Here is a 19,611-nt window from a genome sequence, read left to right as displayed (position 1 = left end):
TGAAAATAATGATCGACCGATACTGGTGCCTAGCTAATTGCGTAAGCACCGAATCATACCAGACCATTTAAAAAAGGCAAAAGGAATTAGCATTGACAGAGCTGAAAGTGTACAGTATCAGCCTCAGAAATTAAGGTAATACAACAATTTATTTTCTTGTTTTCATCCTTTCATTTTAACATATTCCAATGATCACAAATTTAAAAAGCACGCTTCTTTAATCAAAATAAATAAATAACAAATGATATTGTTTTCTCTCTTGTCAGTTTAGTTCAACTTGTAATGGGGTCAATCACCACGCGCGCCATGCCAAAAATTACTATACAGCCAAAGTGCTTGTCTCCATTAAGACACTGATTGTACTATTAGTTTAAGCATGGATTTTTCTGGCTTGTATTTGCAACTTGAACAGCAAACAAAAAGTAAAGAAATGGAAAGAAAAAGAGCATAAAACAGTTGGCAAACCGATAAAGGTATTATTTATCTGGCACAACTCAGTTCTGAACATAATGCAAGATTATAATGGACTAGTAAGTGTTATATCAGTTGTTAAAATTATTTAATTAAGTGGTACTTGTAATGCATCCACGACCAAAAGAGAACTCTGTTTTGTATTATATTATGTGAAAATTTTGTCCTTACAACTATACCTTTTTATATAAATAATCTGATTTATGCGTTCCTTCCCTTTTTTTGTGTGGAATGACGAAGATTTTTAGGTATGAAACTAAAATCGTTGTCTTTTCCGGTAGGCCCAATTTAATTGTTCTAAAGCCCAAGGTTATATATATTTTGCAAGATAGCACATCTCCAGATGAGAAATTCATTGGGCCATGGCATTTACCTTTTGGTTTCTAAAGAGAAATTTAGTAGGCCTAATAAGGTGAGAAGCCTAATGAATCAGAGCAAAAGATTCACAAGACCTTTTTGGTCTACTCCAAAAAAAAAATGATATTGTGAAAATTTCGTCTGATTTTGCTAATATTTTTTTTAAGAATCTCAATCTCTAACTTACCTCCACAGTGTTAGAAAGATTTTGTTTAACAATCTCTAAATTTACATCCAATAGTGTTTGATTTTTTTACTGTTGAGCTCCAGAGCAGATTGGTAATCTATTGGTCGAATGCTTTTCACTTCAGTTCAGTTTTCTGACAAGCAGTATGACAGTTGATTGTAAAATATGATCTTTATCTCCATTTTTAGATTAATGGGGGTGTCCTTCACAATTTACAAAGTGTATGTACTCCATTAATAGTATTGGAAATAATTAAAGAATAGATCCCCAGGTACAATACATGGAAACTCAATGAGATTGATAAAGAGTTCTAAGTATAATTAAATGGAATTTACCAATCATTGTCTTGAATTTAGTTTGGATTTTGTTTAATGTTTGCTTCTTTTACTCTGTGAAAAATCCGAATATTGATATAACAATTCTAATGAAAACTACTGAAAAAAATTTATTCACATGATAACTTATAATGTTTCCTTCTTTTTAGTATCAGTTGTTTCTTTTTTCCTTGGATTAATACTTTGATCGATGATTTTAAATTTTTAATTGATAGAAAGAGTATGATAACATCTAAAAATTAAAGAGCATCTAAATCCCTCATTATGGCGGGAATTTATGTTCTGTCCTGCCATGTGAATTGAAGAAATTTTTTTTTTGTTAATTTTCGATATTATATTTTTATTGCAAAGAATAATACAATTTATTTTTGTTTACCATTTATTATTCTATTACTATCCATTTGTATATAGCACTATACAGTTTCCATTGGTATTATTTTATCATAAGGGACGATAAATATTAGTAATTTTGTTAATATCTTGCATAGATATTGTTCAAATCAAACAGTTAAGAACAATTGTGAAGCTGGCGAATTGAAAAGCTTTTAATTTCAACCACTTAAGTATAGATTTAACCTGCATATTTAAAAATCTTGGCTATTAGGGGTGTCAATGATATCCTACATGTACCGTATTCGATAAAGTAGGTATGGATAAGGTTTTTTTTTTCATCAGCTTATCGGATATAGCTATGGACAAGAATTTTTTTCCATTAGTTAAACAGGTAAGGATACGAGTAAAGGCTATTTCGTACCCATTACCCTATAGGGTAATTATATAAAATAAATTATATGATAATGTTTGAGCAATAGGGTTGATAAATTTTATTTGCATGATACGTCATATGATAATGTTTGAGTAATATTAGTGATGTATATATGTTATTCATTATATGTTTTTTGCTAGAAGAAAAATGTTAAATATATTACATTTATTTGCATGTTTTGTTATTTAATTAAATAATTTATTTGTCTGAAGATATATTCGTGTTTTCAAATTCTCTTGATTTATAAAAGAAATAATTTAGTTGGAATTGATTGTACATTTGTGTTTTTTTTTATTGATAATGTGCATGTGTTTGCATATATGTGAAATGAATAAGTTTTGATATTCTACTTGTAAAATATAATAAAATTAATTATTAAATTAGATTTATTCGTTACCCGTTATCATTTTGTTATTCAATAATTTTAATAGGTAATGATAGGGTAGGATAAGGTCAATTCTTAATGGATAAAGATATGATGTGGATAAAATCAATTTTTAGTATATACAGGTATAAAAATACTTGTACTCTATCTGTATCGTATCCATTGACACCCCTATTGGCTATGCATAACTTACAATTAATGGCGCAAAATAGATTGCAAAAAGATCAACTTTTTTTTAAGTTAAAAAGATCAAATTAATTTAGTTTTCTCACTATACCTGATTTTTCATGTCCAAAACAGAAAAGCATAATTTAAAAGATGCAATTAATATACCCGATTTCTCACTATACCTGATTTTTCTCACTATATCTTATCTTTGACTTTGCAAATAATATACTCAAAGCTTCATTCACATCCACAGGGCAGTTACAAATTCTGACTTGCTTCATTATATGACAAAAAAGATTTAATTCAATATTAATTCCGACAATAATGCAAAGATTCGGTTGAACTCACTGATGAAATCACTAGTGGGTTCCAGCTTGCAATTGATGTTTCTTTTTGTGTAATTTTACACCACTGATGTTAAATTAATAAAATTTTAAAACTAGACCTCTATCTTTTACTTTAAAAAATAAACACAAGGATGAGCCCCATCCATCAGATATATTATTCATTGAAGTTTATGATACTTGATGAACGACAGAGCATTATAAACTTCATTGCATGCATTATATATATAAACCAGGTCGATCATATATATCATATCCAAGGAAAATCCAGAATAACAACAACACAGGTGTTTTAGAAATCCAATTATATTTACAATTTTCTATACATGATGCAATTTGTCAAATTTTCTGCAAAAAAAAAAAAAGGAAAAAAAAAGAGAGAATAATTAAAGTATATATATATATATATATATATATATTTATGGAACTCTCTAATCTGATAACTCTATCAAATAAATGAATATCATATATTGATTTCTTTCATGAAATCCCACCTTAAGTAATGCAGAAATGTTACAAATCATGACCAAGTCGAAGCGTCAAATCGAGTTCTTCGTGAACTTCATCCTTTGTATTTCGATCCTGACTACTACTCGTGCTCTTATCTGAACTCGGTTTGTCATGAAATAAAATTAGTTCATGCGGCTTTTGTGAGGACGAAGATGTGCTTATTTGTGTTTTAGCCCGATCTTTTCTGTGAATATTCATGTGACCCCCCAACGCTTGAGCAGTTGTGAAACCTCTCTTGCAGTATGTGCAATTGTAAAGCTGTACTGCTGTCTTAAACTCTTTGTCATCAATATCTCTATTCTGATCATGTGATGTATCAGAAATATCATCTCTATATGCTCTCAATTCCTTCTCCTGGACATTCTTCATTGCTTTTTTGAAGAGCTAGGGAAGATATTAATTAGGGTTAATGCCTTGGTTTTTCAGAGAGATGATATATTCATGGTCAAAGAAAAAAAAAAAGAGAAATACATAACTGTTCTTTGTTTAGACTTGGCACAGCTTGACACGTATATGATTGACTTTTGGCTTTTTGTAATTAAATAACGTGCAGAGCAAAGGAATAATAACATGTATAAGGGTGCCTTTGGAAAAAAAACAGAAAAATAAGATATATATATATCTTTGGCAATGTTCAGAGAGAAAAATGGTTTCTTAATTTTTTATAATTAAAGTCAAATAGGATTTTGAATTCTTTTTGTGATTAAATGTCAATGATCAATCAAGAAGATAATTTAGATTTGAGGGGATCACTTCTATTAATAATGATAATTTTTCCAAGATTTAATAAAATGATATTAGAAATAAAAGAGTAAATTTATAATATATTATTGGACATATAAATAGTCTAGCAATCATATTTATAATAATTTAATTATGTTTGATGATAAAATAAAAGTATATATATTAATTTTGAAGTGTTGAAATTTCAATCACTTGTGCACAGTTAATTATACATCAAATCTCATTATTTTTTGCAGATATAATATGCGCATATATAATATACATTATACTTAATGTTGAATTGAAGCTTTATATTTGAACTGAAGATGATGAGGATTGTCAAAAAAAAAAAAAAAAAATTAAAAAATAATAATAATTAAGTGACTCGTCTTTAGATTTTTCATATTCGTAATTAATACACTTGTTATCTATTGTTTGAGTAGTTCGAAACTAAAGTTATCTGTAGAAGCCTACAGATGGTAATTGATTTTATCTCTGCCGAGAGACATTTTTTTTTTCTGCAAAAGCATATAGAAAACAGTAGAGTGAGGCTACGGTAATATTATGGGATCTACCGGTCTCTTCTATGAATTCATATTTTCTTTTTTTGAAATTCAAACAATCAATTTGAATTATTAAAAATGATTGTTGTATGAAAATGTATATGAAGACCAATTTTTAGAATTTTTTTTTTTTTTTTTAGCAAGATAAAACATCAGTACTCTCACACGGATGGTCCATAATTTTTAATCAAGTGATTCCTTATCTATCTATAAGAATAATAAAATATCTAGAAATATATAAAATTTGATTTTCAAGTATATATGAATTTCATATGAAGATCATGTTGAAGTGTTCAGCTCCATTATTTAAGCTTTAAAAATAAAAATATTAATACAGAATACAGAATAATTAATATGGATTATTCATATACACTAGTGCCAATAACTCATCCAAAAAAAAAAAAAAAATGTGTGTGTGTGTATGTGTATATAGTTGGGCTATCATGCTTTGAAAAGTAAAGTGTATGTTTTACTTTCCGATTATATCTTCATTTTAAAAGTTCAAATATTTGATCCGAAAAGTACAACATATTGTCCATATTAAAATGTGTTTGGATCAAATTTTACATTTTATAAAAAAAAAAAAATTGGTATTATTTTAGAATTTTTAAAAATCATTGTTTTAATATGATAAAAAATATTAAAAAATTCTAAAAGAAATAGTAAGAAGTTTCAAAAATAAAAAAAAATTTGATCTCCAAACACATTTTAATATAGACGATATATTGTATTTTTTTCGCATTGAATATTTGAACTTTGAATATAAAGCAATTTAATTATCATAGCCCAACTATCCCTGTATATATGTGTGTGTAGTAACCACAGAACCTGTATGGTAGCGGCTGGTTCTGTATCAGTATTCAGTACCAATACCGCTGACCCCCGTATTTAATTTATGTTCTACAGGTCAGAGATCTTACATCTCTCCTCCAATAGGTTCCAGCTACATGGATGCATTAATTGTTCGACAAATTTTTGGGTTGCTTTTTTGGTTGCATGCATCATGCATGCACCTCTATTCTGACTTTTACTCATTCTTTCTTTAAAAAAAATGGGCATGTCTTTTTTTGAAGGATTATTAACATATATAGTGGCTTTAGTAACGCATGCTGGCATTGAACCAGTCCTTTTGAATTTATAATTAACTGATTTTTTTATATCAATCGTAGAGGATTGTTTCTTGTGAGGTGCCGTGTTTGTTTTTTTTTACTAGAATTGAAAGAGAAAACAGTTCCACCTAATTAATTACATCGGTTGTTAATTACCACTGTCAATTTAGTCATGTTTAATTATGTTGAATGAGTATTAAAATCAAAATATCAAATATATATGTGGAAATGTGGCAATATTCATTGCGAGTAGCACTGTCAAGGTGTTCTTTATACAATTATCAGTATTTTGAGAACCTTTTGTCTTTTTTTTTTTGTCTGATCTTTTTTAATCTTTTGAGTTCTCATAAAATAAAAATACACTAAGAACATGTTCGTCAAGGAGAATTTCTGTGGGATGAGAATTTTTAGATATGGAAATGAGGATACCAATTTGTGAATTCTTAAGGTTTTTTAACCCATAAAAAGATTTAGAATACAGATGTTCGATAAATATATAAGAAATTTGTTAGAAAGTTAGTCATTTTATTTTTATAATTAGATTATTCTATTGTTTAATTATTATCTTTTTGATAAAAAGATGAGGATCTAGTCTAATTTATATTAACCATAAGCGGTTACACTATTTTTTGAGTTTCTGAGAAAAAACCCGGATGCATGGTGTGTGAGAATCGAACCAAGATGAGGTGAGTGTAGTGAAAAAAGAAGTAAACAAAAAAAAAATTATACATCAAGTTGTGACTTTTTTCTACTACTTGATGATCTTCCTATCCATCCTTGTATTGTTAATCTCCCCCATTTAATTATATTAATCTTGTGTTCGATCAAGTCTTGTATTGAGTCTATGGTACTATGTATATCACGGGTTGTTACCGTGCTACGGCTCTATATTCGAGTTTTCAAATCCTAACGGTCGATTCGAACCGTTCATCTTGTTCTCCATATTAATATGTGTTTGGATACCAAACTTTACATTTTTTGAAATTTTTTTACTATTTTTTTAGATATTTAGAAAATCACTTGATCTGAAAATTCTGGACCATCCAAAAACAGTGATTTTCAATAAATCTAAAAAAATAGTAAAAAAATTTCAAAAAATGTAAAATTTGGTCTCCAAACACATATTAATATGGAGAACAAGATGAACGGTTCGGATCGACCGTTAGGATTTGAAAACTCGAATATAGAGCTGTAGCACGGTGCCAAATCGTAATATGCATAGTACCATAGATTCACTCTTGTTTAATTATTATAGTTTTGTATTTGATCAATGAATTTTATAATGCTTAGAAAATTATTCTGATATTGTTGATGGAGAGGAAAAACACAAATTAGAAAAAGATTGTGTTTGATCAATTCTAATTTAATATTTTTCAGTAAAAGTCCTGAAAAAAAAATATCAGCAATAAAAATGTTAAAATGCTCAAAGTGGTTAACAATTAAAAAATACAAATAAAATATTGAAATGATAATCAGTATTCTTGTTAAGAAAATAAAATATTAAACTAAAATTAATTGGAAGTTCAAAGTTGTTTAAACCAAAACAAATATTAAACAAAAAATAATTTGGACACAGAAGGCAGCTCCTGGAGTTTCAGTGGTTGAGAAAAAAAACTAAGTTCAAAGTCAATTTATTTTTCTCACATATTATAAGAGGATTTGAAAATGGAAATAAAACTATGTAAACTCATGCACGGAATAGAATAGCATATGGAATATTTTCTTTTCCAAAAAAATCGATAGAAACATGGTCAGCCGAACATACTATGGTCCAAAATTTCAAACCTTAATCATCAAATTATTTTTAATTAAATTAAAATCATTAACATTTACCGTACATATGTTATTATTACATATAGATCTAAAATGAATTAAAGATTCACCGAATAAAACAAAAATAAATGGATAAAACAATTATTTTGATGTCTATTTAAATTTTAGATTATAGGAAATCTTTTCTAAAATTCGTATCAAATTAATATGGACAATGCAAATCTCATTCTAGCGATAGGGACGCACTGAATCTGAAGTCTGAACCTCGTAATATCCAACCAAAAACAACCCGACCCGGCCCGAACCGTATTTACCAGATCAAACCTTATCGCGAGACCAGAGTCGCAATCGCAACCCACGTTCCCGTAAAAGTCGTCACGAGTTCATATCCTCCGAGATATCTCATATTTTGCGTGACCGACGTGTCCGGTGTCTATTCGGGGATAGCGCAGGGGCATTTTTAATTGAGCTTTAAAATTCGTGTAGGATGTATTTGAACGGTTGTGATTTTACAGAAGTCACTCAAAATATGAGATATCTCAGAGGATCCGAATTCAAACAAACCCATCTCTCTCCTTTTCTCTAGGGTTTCGCAACCCATCGTTCCCGTCAAACAAACCCCTCTCTCTCTCTAGGGTTTCCTGCGGTGTCTAGCTTACCCGAGGACTTCTGGTACTAAATCTCTCTCTCCCCACCGCTCTGTCGGAAATCGTGGTTAGTAACCCTAGGTTGTTGATTCCTGGTGGTTGCATACGTCGAATTACTTGGTTTAGGAAAATTTTCTTTTAGGAATTGGTGTAAGTCCAGATTCTTGTTATATCTCTTTGCAAATAGTAACCTAGGTTATTGATTCTTGGTGGTCTCATACGGCGAATTACTTGGTTTAGGAAATTTTTCTTTTAGGAATTGGTGTAAGTCTGGAGTCTTGTTATTTCTCTTTGCAAATAGCAACCTAGGTTATTGATTCTATACGGTCTCATACTTCAATTTATTTGGTTTAGGTAAGTTTTCTTTTCGGAATTGGTGCAAGTCCAGATTCTTGTTATTTTTTTTTGCAAATAGTAACCTAGGCTATTGATTCTAGGTGGTCTCATACGTTGAATTACTTGGTTTAGGTAAGTTTTCTTTTAGGAATTGGTTTTTAACTCCAGGTTCTTGTTATTTCTCTTTGCAAATAGTTAAATTTATTTTGTGTTTCCTTTTGATAAAATATCGAACGATATAGCAAATGCTCTTGATGATAAACAAAGGAATGATAAAATATTATTTTCTTTATATTTTTGGGGGTTGGTGTTTTAATCCAAGTTTTTATTACAATTGGAGATGTTATATAGAGAATAAGAAATGAATTTGTGGAATTAAAGAATTGAACCAAGAAATTAGTACTGGAGTTGTTTCTGATATGAATCTGATGATAATCCAACTGAATTATCACTTTATTTTATATGAATATTTCAGCAACTAGTTCTTTTGTAACATTTCTTACTGTTAATTTGATAATATATTTTGTTTTTACAGATTTTAGCTTATTGGAGTAATTGTTGGCAAAGTCGGATAGTTTGTGATCTAAATAAGATGTCACAAACAAAGGAAGTGAGGTTAGATTCATATTTTTCATTTCTCTTATGTTTTAGGCAAAAAAAATCTGATCTAACTCTTTCAATATTTAAAATTTGACCCCTTTAAATGCCAGAATGTTGGCTCGTGTAATGTTTATTGCCACAATAACAACATTAAAGATCAATGAATTAATAACCCAAAGAAGGATGTAAAGGGAGGAAGGATTTTTTGTATAAACAGAGAAGGTCAAATACGGATAGTATTTCGTGAAATTTGTTAAATTGATACATGTAGTACTTCCATTATGGAAGGATGAATCAACTTTGAGGTTCTGCAAAGCTGCATGGTAATTTTGCTAAACTTTGGGCATGTAGATTTATATCAGACTGACACCATATTGCTTATTTATTTATGTTTTTTTGTTTTCTTTAGGTACACTGCTAGATCGATAACACCTCCTCCCAGGAGGCGCCCTCGATCTAGGTCACCAGTTGGATCCAGGTCGCCAGCTAAGTCGAGGTCTCCGGTGCACTCTCGCTCGAGGTCACCTGTTCGATCTCAGTCTAGATCACCGGCTCGGTCAAGGTCACCAGCTAAGTCAAGGTCACCGGCCAGGTCTAGGTCTCCTGCAAGGTCAAGATCGCCAGTTAAATCAAGGAGAAGAAGCAGATCTAGGCACGTTGACCTTATCTTTATGTTTAATTTGTTTTTTTTTACAATTATAATAACCTAAACTTTTGTTTATTCTCCTTTCTTTATTAAATTTTTTCGACTTGTCTGGATCTTTTTTTCCTAATTTCTTTCCTTTTACAATTATAAAACCCATTTTGAGCTTTTTATTTATTTAATATTGTGGGTTTTTTTGTTTAAATTTAAATTGATTTGCCATCAGCTGTGCTAATGAGAGGAATAAGTTATCTTTTTTGTTTTGGCTTTGTAGGAGTGTTGAAGTAAAAAATCCTGGAAACAATCTCTATGTCACTGGCTTATCTACACGCATCACTAGTGCTGAGCTTGAGAGGCTTTTTAGCAAAGAAGGGAAGGTATGTGCATTTTCACTTAATTGTTATATGATCATTCAATCGACATTGCATGTCAGTAGGCATATCAAATTCGAAGGACTCTCAGTCTTTGGTTTGATTCGTCAGGGAAAAGTAGTTTTTCAGGTCTTGCAAGAATTACTAGCTCAGTTCCCTTTTAAATCATCCTGATCTGCTGTGAGCTACGCAACAGCCAACAGCGCCGGAAGCAACCCTTGATTTTCTTTTTTCACCGTGCACCCAATGTTGCAGCATCACTGCCTGCATATTATATGCAAGGTCTTGCACCATTTATCAAGAGACCCGCTTCAACGACCAATTAGGACCATCTGTGTTCAGCAACAAATCATCTTTCCAATGTGTCAGTGACGACTCAATTCCCATTTTGTGGTCACGTCAGCAACAACTTTCACCACGATGAATCATGTGACGTCATTTCGGCACACTGTATTGTAACTATCGCCGGCAAATCACCTCAAGTGGGCTTATTTCGAGCCAAGAAATCAACTCGAATGAACAAATATATCGGGCCAACATATCAACTCAAATGACCATTTTCGAGTCAACAAATCAACTTAATGTGACCATATTTCGAGCCGCATCGGCATGCAACCTCAAACTCACAACAACCTGAATACATAAAGGTGACAGGTAGTTGAACAAACAGAATCCAAAACAAAACTGAACTAGGGAAATGAATATCCATGTGAGAAAAGGATCAAATTGGTTTTTGTATTTATCACCATTTGTTTAGCAGTGATGGTGCCATTACATGTAATATGCATTTCAAAAAGAATACATTTAGTAGTTATATGAGCATCACTAAATGTTGCATCAGAAGCGTAGTATTCAAATCTGCATTGGTTGGCATATTTGCATACAACTATTTTGGGTTCAAAATTTCAAATCCAGGAATTGTTAGTTATTAATGTAAGGTCTCTGTTTATTTGGTTTATCTGGTTCATATGTTGTATCTGTATGTAGGTTGATGATTGTCAGATAGTGGTGGACCCACGCACAAAGGAGTCCCGTGGATTTGCCTTTGTGAAAATGGCTTCTGCAGATGAGGCTGAACGTTGTATCAAATACTTGAATCGCACAGTTATCGAGGGCCGCCGGATAATGATTGAAAAGGTATTGTATCTCATATTTCACCTCTTCATTGATTATTTAAAAAAAAAAAAACAGTACTTATGGTGTTTAAACATATTCTTGCTAATTTCAGGCGAAAAGAAACCGTGAAAGGACACCTACTCCCGGCAAATACTGTGGCTCCCGAGGTACTTACACAAGTCAATTAGTAAATTTACATCAAGTGTAATGGTAGACATGATCAATTCGACTTTGAGTTTGTTTCATAGACCCATGTAAAATGATATCAAAATCACACACGGCAAGAAGACAAGTAAATAATTAAAAGAAATGGAAACAGGCTATTTGTAATCACACACAGCCTGTTTCCATTTCTTTTACTTATTATGTTCACTTTAGTATGAAATATTGCGCCTAATGTTCTCTCTGAAATTCTTCAGTGGGCCGAGCACAACGCAGAAGGTCACGCAGCCGCTCTCCTTACCGGGGCCGAAGAAGGTCTCGGTCACGGTCTCTGGGCAGAAGGGGGGGCGGCCGCTCGAGGTCCCCATATGGCCGTGACTCATACCGCAGCAGGCACAGGGACAATGGGTACCGTAGGTATGACTAAAAATTGTTTATGGATGTGTTTGCTTCTGCTACAATGTTAAGTTTGGGAGATTACTATGAAATTTTCAGTGTGTTGTATTAGTCCCCTTGAATGATTCGTCTGACTCTATAAAGCTTGCTTATCATAAATATTTCGCTTGTATTGTGTATGATGCTAAGCCTAATTCTGTGACAATGTGATATTATGTTTTCTGGAAAACTTAAAGTTGGCAGCTGTTGGCTTAGCTAAAGTTTCCTTTCTTCGGTTCTGACACGGTGTCCCTGCTTTAGAGCGGGAGCACGTATGGCTTTGTTTTTTTGGCAACATTTTTTTGTTCTTTTCTGTTTTTCAAGCATACATGATAGAAGCTTTATGATGTAATATGTCATATGGTCCGGTCGGAATTGACATAATTACAGATATCAAATGAACCCAATTATTAGTTAAATGCTGGCCACGTGCAGAAGTTGCGGCCACACATGTATGTTGCATAACTAAGTCGATTAATGCACTGTCGCTCTCCCCCTAATCCCTCAAAAAATGAAGAAAATGTCACTAAGAAAAGACCATACTTATGGCTAATAATGTTTTGTTAGAAATACAATTAGTTTAGTTTGATTTCTGGACAAATTGGTGACCGCTAAAAAAAGGATTTTGCCATCGCTGTGCAATGGTTGTGCGCTACCCAGAGGCTGTAAGCCTGCAATGTACCATTCCATTTCTCTCTCCATAGTCCACACTGGAGTTTTCAGAATAATCATGAGAGGTTTTAGTTACCTGCTCTGTCATTATTGCCATTGCACTCATTTGATGGAGCCACAACTACCGCTAAAATGAGTAACGCCGCTAGCATGACATGACATCATATGTGGCCCTACAGCGTATGGACAATTGAGTCAAAATGAAAAAAATGTTGATTCGTATGTTCATGAGCCAAAACAACATGGTTAATATCTTTACCCAAGTTATTTATAGCGCAGTTTTTTTACCAAGGAAAACGGGACACTTGGAATTTATACGGAAGAACTGAGAACAAGCATTTGGCACTTAGCAGGCGGGTTTATGTGCCGTTATTATTATTTTTGAGTAGGACTTAGATGCTATGGATAGGATAAGATTTTTCATGCTAGTCTCAAAAATCTATCATATAAATTTCAAATTTTGATTTAAGTAACTCAGTAAATTGGTAATACAATGAACTTGTAGAATAACAAATTTAACTATTTTTGAATTTTTTTTTTTTTTTTTTACTATTTTTTATAATTTATGAAAGATGACAAAATATGGCTTAAAAATAAAAAAAAAATTGTCAATGTTTTAAGTCATTTTTTGTCATTTTTCATAAATTATAAAAAAAAAAGTAAAAAAATTCCAAAACAATAAAAATTGTTATTCTACAAGTTCATTATATTATCAATTTACTAAGTTACTTAAATCAAAGTTTGAAATTTATATGATAGATTTTTGAGACCGTGACACGAAAGGCTTTATACTATATACTATCCATAGCACCTAAGCGTTACTCATTATTTTTAATTTCTCCTTGTTCCTCTCGATAAAGATTTTAAAGCCTATAACAAACAATTCTCAAAATAATAATGATGATGACGACGACAATGATCATAATAATAGGTTAATAACACAACTAATAAAATAATTTCATCCAAAAAAAACTAATAAGAATAAAAGCCTACTTGATTTGTACTACAGCAAAAATACTTGAATTTTGCAGTGTATTAGGAGACCCATAGACATTATTCACAAAAGTGAGTTGGAATACCATATTCTACAAATCTCATCTACATAAATAATTGAATTTTACAGTGCATAAGGAAACCCAAATCCAACATATTATTCACAAAAGTGTGTTGGAATACCATATCCTACAAATTTCATCTCAACTATATACGAACATCAACAATAAACGCCTAATGCTGACTAAATATAACAGTGGCAGCAAAGCACAAAACCAATTAAACTGCTATCACACAAAGAGAGCATGTAAGGCTAGAGATCTGTTAAGCATGATACATCACAAAAAGAGAGTATGTGTATATTTATCTGTTACGGTCATTTGGCCCGAATAGAAGCAACGTGTACTCCTCGCTGATGTGCTCCAATGCTTCAGCACAGCAACTCATGGTGGGCCTGTTCTTCCCTTCTCGGTTCAAGCACAGGACGGCAAGAGCAAGAACTTTTTCCGTAACAAACATGGTTGCGGGAATGCGAGGGATATGTGGGTCCAAAACAACTGATGCCCTCCCTTGATCAAACATTGCCTTTGCCTGTCAAAATTTTAAATCAAATTATAAATTTTGAATGAAATGGAAAAATACAATGGAAACCGGTTCTTATTTCATATAAAACAGAGAAAAAGTATACCCATTCAGTTGTAACATAGTCAAAGCAGTCAGGATCACCCATCAAAGGAGGTCGCCCGGAAAGCAATTCCACAAGCACCACACCAAAGGAATATACATCACTCTTCTCTGTGAGCCGAAATGTAAAAAGGAACTCCGGATCGCAGTATGAAAGGAGAATAATGTTAGAGCTCAAAGAATCAACCCCAACTCCAGCAACCGGTGGGAAACCATAATCTGAAACCATTGCTCGCATACTGTTTGAAAGAAGTATGTTTGAGGATCGGAGCCTCCCGTGTAAAATTGGTTGATCTGCATTTGATGCCAACAATAATGCCATAAGGTATATTAGTTTTTCAGTTGAAATCTCTCTCTCTCTCTAAAACACACACACACACACACACACACACAACTGCTTTTCAGAAAACAAACCTTGGTTTCCATGGAGATAAGCAAGGCCATGGGCTACTTCAATTGCTATTTCCAAGCGCACTCCAAATCCCATATACTTTCCTGAATTTTTCACTATGCTATAAGCCAATCAACAATTCTTATGCATGTTAATAGCGTCTACATGACAGCAAGTGTCGTATATTGGTTAAAGAAAACGAAAAATACTCTGTTTTTCTTGGATAAAAATGCTCAAGTTATCTACCAATGCTTATAGATACTAATTATTACTTTAAAAAAAATATTTATTGAAAAATGTCACAAAAATATATGCATGAAAGGTAGTTAATCTTCAGCTTATTCTTGTTTTCAATATACCTTACAAGTAACATATTTTGCAATGACAATCAAAGCAAACAAACAACAAAAGCAAATCACTTGTTGACGGGAGGCCAAATATCATATCAGCACAAACATGAACATTTTTATTAACTTAAAAATTCCAGGCTAATTGCATATGAAAAGGATTAGTGATAACTTAATCGATTATTTATTCAATAAATTTGAGCTGTTTTTTGTTGGATAATGTATATACTATTAAAGTTTCTTAAATATCTATTAGGCTAATTAAGGGTATTGGCAAAGAAATTTTTTTTTATCATTGATTTGGTAAAATCAATAACAATTGTTGACAGAAAATGAAACAAGGATAAATTATTCTGTTTGGGGGCAAAGAAAATTTACCATCCAGGTGTTGCCTTAAATTTCCATTTGGAACATATTGAAGAATAAAGATCGAGTTCTCGTTGTGCTCTAGATATCCATAAAATTTAACCAAATTTGGATGCTCCATATTTCGCAAAATTTTAATATTGCTCTGGAACTCTATTGAACCCTTCGGAGTGTACAAGCTCTGTAGATGTTGCAAAGAACTTTGTTTATCAGTCTAGTTTATTCAACTCAAATTAATAACTGAGAAACATAAAAAAAAAGGATGTAAAATGGTGGGGGGATTATGCCTTTTTATCACATTTAATAGCAACACGAGTGCCGTCTTTAAGTGTCCCATCATAAACAGAGCTAAACACACCTTGTCCAATCAACAAGGAATGAGAGAAGCCTCCTGTTGCCTTCTTTACTTGTGATACACTGACAGGAGAAGTATCATCTGTCAAAAATTAGAAGTTGTTAGTGCAAATTTTATCATGCATGAGTGGATCGATGGTGTGCTCATTCAAACCATATAATCGCTATTAACAAATGTGATCAAAAGATGAGTAGTTAGTATCAATCTTACTAATTGGAGTTTCTGGTAAAACATCGGGCTTGATTTTGCGGCTTGGACCTGTCCGCTGGGGCTCACAGGCTGTACATTTAAGAACTGATTGCAATGTACAAAAGTTAAAGCTGAAGTTGGTATCATCGCAACCACTCAATGGACCTTTGCTTTTCCTAGGTGGAGGAAATAGGGTCTGGAACTGAGATAGTCTCCGAGGCCAAACGGTTGCTGGATTTGAGGAATTTGGGGCTTCACTTGGTGCTTGGTTGCTTTTGAGGGAACGGGTTGTTGCAGAATTGATCGGGAGGCATGTGTCATGATCAGAGCTTGATTTAGGCTCAATAGAGTTGAAGCTTGAAACAATTGAATTAGGGATGTGCTCCGAGATAGGGCTAGGTTTGATGGATACAGCACTCGAGTCATCAAAACTAGGATTATGCTCGGTGGAGGTCGGACTGAGATCAAATGCAGGACTCAATTCATCAGAACCATTGTTATTTTTGGTGGAAATAGGACTAGGTATGATTGAAATAAAACTCGACCTTTCGAAACTTGGGTTAGGTTCATTGGAGATGAAGCTTGACTCTAGGTTGGTTTCCATTCCAGACATTTGAGAGCAAGAGAAAAGCAGCCTCTAAATTTAGAGGGGAGAGGGTGACAAAGAAGGTAAACTAATGAGCAACTAACATAACAAACTTCTACTTTGGATTTTCTGATGCATGTACAGCAACACATTTGTGTAGAGTGGCACTGACAAGTAGCCTCTAAATTTACAATCTTAGAGCATATGTATTAAATTTTTTTTTTTGTTTCTATAGCAATACTTCCTATTCTACTTTTCAAGTTGTAACACATTTTTTTTTGTTAAAGGACCCTTAGTATATTTTAGATTATATTTTCAAGAATTGAATCGTGCATCGCTTCATAGAGAGACGGAGCTCATGCCACTACACTAAGTCCGAGGTTCTAGATGTAATGCAATTTCAAACTGAAAAAAAAATCTTTTAATAAAATTGTTTTCGAACTTGTTCTATTGGCTTTCATTCTCGTCATTCAGACTGTTTTTTAGTAATAAAAAGAAGACGTGAATGCTAAAAACAATTAAAAATTAATTGCACGAGTGTAGATATTTAGAAATTCAAATTAAATTAATTTCTATTTTAGTGACAGATGTTTATAATTTTTCTTAATTTAATTGATGTTGATACTCGAAAATTGAGTTGTTTACTAGGTGTCAGCAACTCGTTACACCATAAATGTTTTATAGCTTCGGCCAGAGGAATCAGGCTCCATCATATTTTTTTTTCCATGCACTCAGTACATGCCAGTAACTGTACACGCAAGAAATTATATAAGAAAATAGGGGACGCCAATTTCTGGTCCACCGCTTTATGGTTTTGTTTTCTGACTATTTTCAATTGTGTGCATTTTATCATTAAGACAATAGAAGATTATTTTGACTTCGCATTTATTAAATTGGTATGAAGAAATTTGATTGAATTGCTTGTTTTTTTAATATAATTAAATTGTAACCTATTTTTTTTCGAGAAGTTGAACAATTTGCTGTTGCAACCAATGACAATTTTTCTATTTATAAAAAATAGCTTGACATCTGAGAGCGATTTTCTCCTTTGAATTTTAGACCCCAACAGATCGTAGCGAGAACCGCTTACAAGAAAAAATTTAAACTAATTTTCAAAGTGGAAAGTAATTATTTTCTTGGATTTTCTTTTGCGTCTGGGGTGACAGAATGACAGGTCGTATTTGTATCCCATCTCTTATATCTTATTTGTAATACTGGTAATTCTAGAAAGTTTAGATAAAAAAAATACTTATTAATAAAATACTTTTTCTAAGCATGGATGTTTAGTTGACCTTCTTTCCAATGTACTTTGGACAAAGTCGGATCTAAATCATTCAATATGTATCAATATTTGAGCGAACGGTTTAGATTCACAGAACCGTTTAAATTAAATTTATTATATTCAAATTAGACAGTTTGAATCTGATTTTGGCTGAAGTTTGTACAAAATATAATTTCTTCTACTAGGATGCATTAAGTTGTTTGCTTTTAAAAATTGACGGTGCAGTGTACACTTTTATCTGGAAAAATATACTCTTGCCTCTAGAAGAAATTTGAACAAGCAAGAAAATAGAATTAGATCTCCAATAAAGATCATCTTTATTTATTGATCTTCCATAAGTTAACGAAGTTCAAAATTCATATAAAGACACATTTGTATTTGTTTATGATAGAACTTCGGTTTATTGAATGTTTAAAAGTGAAGAAAGTTATTTTACACCTCATAATATGTATTCTCGTCTACGCTTCGAAAATGATTATACATAACAGTGATACCAATTCGCTTAAACTCGCTCATTTACTAAATGAGCGAGCATGAGCATACCCTAACTCGCTCATGCTCGCTCATTAATCACCCTTACGGTAACACATAAATTGACATCTAAATTCGCATCTTTCTATATCTATTTAGTATGCAAATCGTTCATCATATATTTTTCTTTTCCGAGTAACACAAGGAAGTCCAAGTATTTTCTCGAATAAGTAAAACTATAACTTTAAAAAAAATTTATTTCTAGAAATACTAGAAATAAATAATTTTGCCATTAAGTAAAAAAAAAAAATTGGAAAAAAATGTATAAAAAAATCTTAGGTGAGCATAGCATTACAAGGGCCAAATTGTCTTACATCATTAATGAGTAATGACATATTACTTTGATTAGGTCAGGTAAGATCAAAACTTAATTTTTTTTTTTTTTTTGGGTAAAAAGGGTCAAATCACAACTTCAAATTTTAAATTGCAAAAATTAGTTCCTAGACTTCAAAATTTATATTAAACTGCATCCAAGACCCCTCTCACGAAAAATATTATGAACATTATTTAGTTTCTAATGTATGGTTACGAAAAGAATTGAAATGGAATGGTAAATGTTACAAACCCTATTGTTTGTGGAATGATTATCACAGCTCAAAATTTTGAGATGTAATTGGTAATTAACTAATGAATTCAGCCGGTTAGTTGTTAAGTGTAGGTATTAAGATTATTTCTCAAATTATTGTTGCCCTTTCGACATGATATTAGTATCGACAACATATAACAAGATGAGGGTTCAAATGTCACGTCTTCATTGTTCCATTCGTACTTTACATTTTTATATTTATTTTTAAAGTCTAAACAGTTGTTTTAAACTGCTCCATATGATATCCATATTAAAATGTATTTGGAGACCAAAATTTAAATTTATTTGCAACTTTTTTTTACTGATTTTTTAATAAGAACAAAATTAATGTTTTTAAATACTTCACAATCTTCTAAACAATATTGATGTTGTACCTATCTAGAAAAATAGTAAAAAAAAAAAAAAATTGATCTTTAAGCACATTTTAATATAAAGATTATATTGAACTATTTAGATTGACAATTTAGATTTTAAAAATAAAGATATAAATAAAGATGTGAAGCATGAATGAGACACAAAAGAAATGAAGCAACCAACCACACACTCTTCACTTGGAGGTTGACGAAAAACCTATATGCATATGACTATACTACGTTGCAAGTAATGGTACCAGAAAAACATAACTTTT

At 31.9% G+C, this 19,611-nt stretch overlaps 2 protein-coding genes across 3 annotated transcripts; one reads left to right on the top strand and one right to left on the bottom strand.

Moving 5' to 3' along the window:
* Positions 1 to 8,227: 8,227 nt before the first annotated feature.
* LOC144576325 (uncharacterized) lies at positions 8,228 to 12,121 on the top strand. Of its 2 annotated transcripts, none has more exons than XM_078326664.1 (7): positions 8,228 to 8,363; positions 9,210 to 9,289; positions 9,684 to 9,926; positions 10,192 to 10,294; positions 11,276 to 11,425; positions 11,517 to 11,571; positions 11,824 to 12,121. In XM_078326664.1, the coding sequence occupies exons 2-7, from the start codon at positions 9,267 to 9,269 to the stop codon at positions 11,991 to 11,993; spliced, it is 744 nt and encodes a 247-aa protein (XP_078182790.1). In that variant the 5' UTR covers positions 8,228 to 8,363; positions 9,210 to 9,266; the 3' UTR covers positions 11,994 to 12,121. The 2 variants fall into 2 exon arrangements, with proteins under 2 accessions (XP_078182790.1, XP_078182792.1); XM_078326666.1 differs by lacking the exon at positions 8,228 to 8,363 and adding an exon at positions 8,377 to 8,405.
* Positions 12,122 to 13,688: 1,567 nt separating this feature from the next.
* On the bottom strand, positions 13,689 to 14,868 carry LOC144543971 (calmodulin-binding receptor-like cytoplasmic kinase 2). Its single transcript, XM_078292414.1, has 3 exons — positions 14,765 to 14,868; positions 14,355 to 14,644; positions 13,689 to 14,257 (listed from the first exon to the last, which is right to left on the bottom strand). The coding sequence occupies exons 1-3, from the start codon at positions 14,835 to 14,837 to the stop codon at positions 14,030 to 14,032; spliced, it is 591 nt and encodes a 196-aa protein (XP_078148540.1). The 5' UTR covers positions 14,838 to 14,868; the 3' UTR covers positions 13,689 to 14,029.
* Between the last annotated feature and the right edge of the window lie 4,743 nt (positions 14,869 to 19,611).

The sequence above is a fragment of the Carex rostrata genome, chromosome 25 (assembly GCF_964058835.1).
Source record: "Carex rostrata chromosome 25, lpCarRost1.2, whole genome shotgun sequence".
NCBI lineage: Eukaryota > Viridiplantae > Streptophyta > Magnoliopsida > Poales > Cyperaceae > Carex > Carex rostrata.
This window is presented reverse-complemented; position numbering and strand designations above follow the sequence as displayed.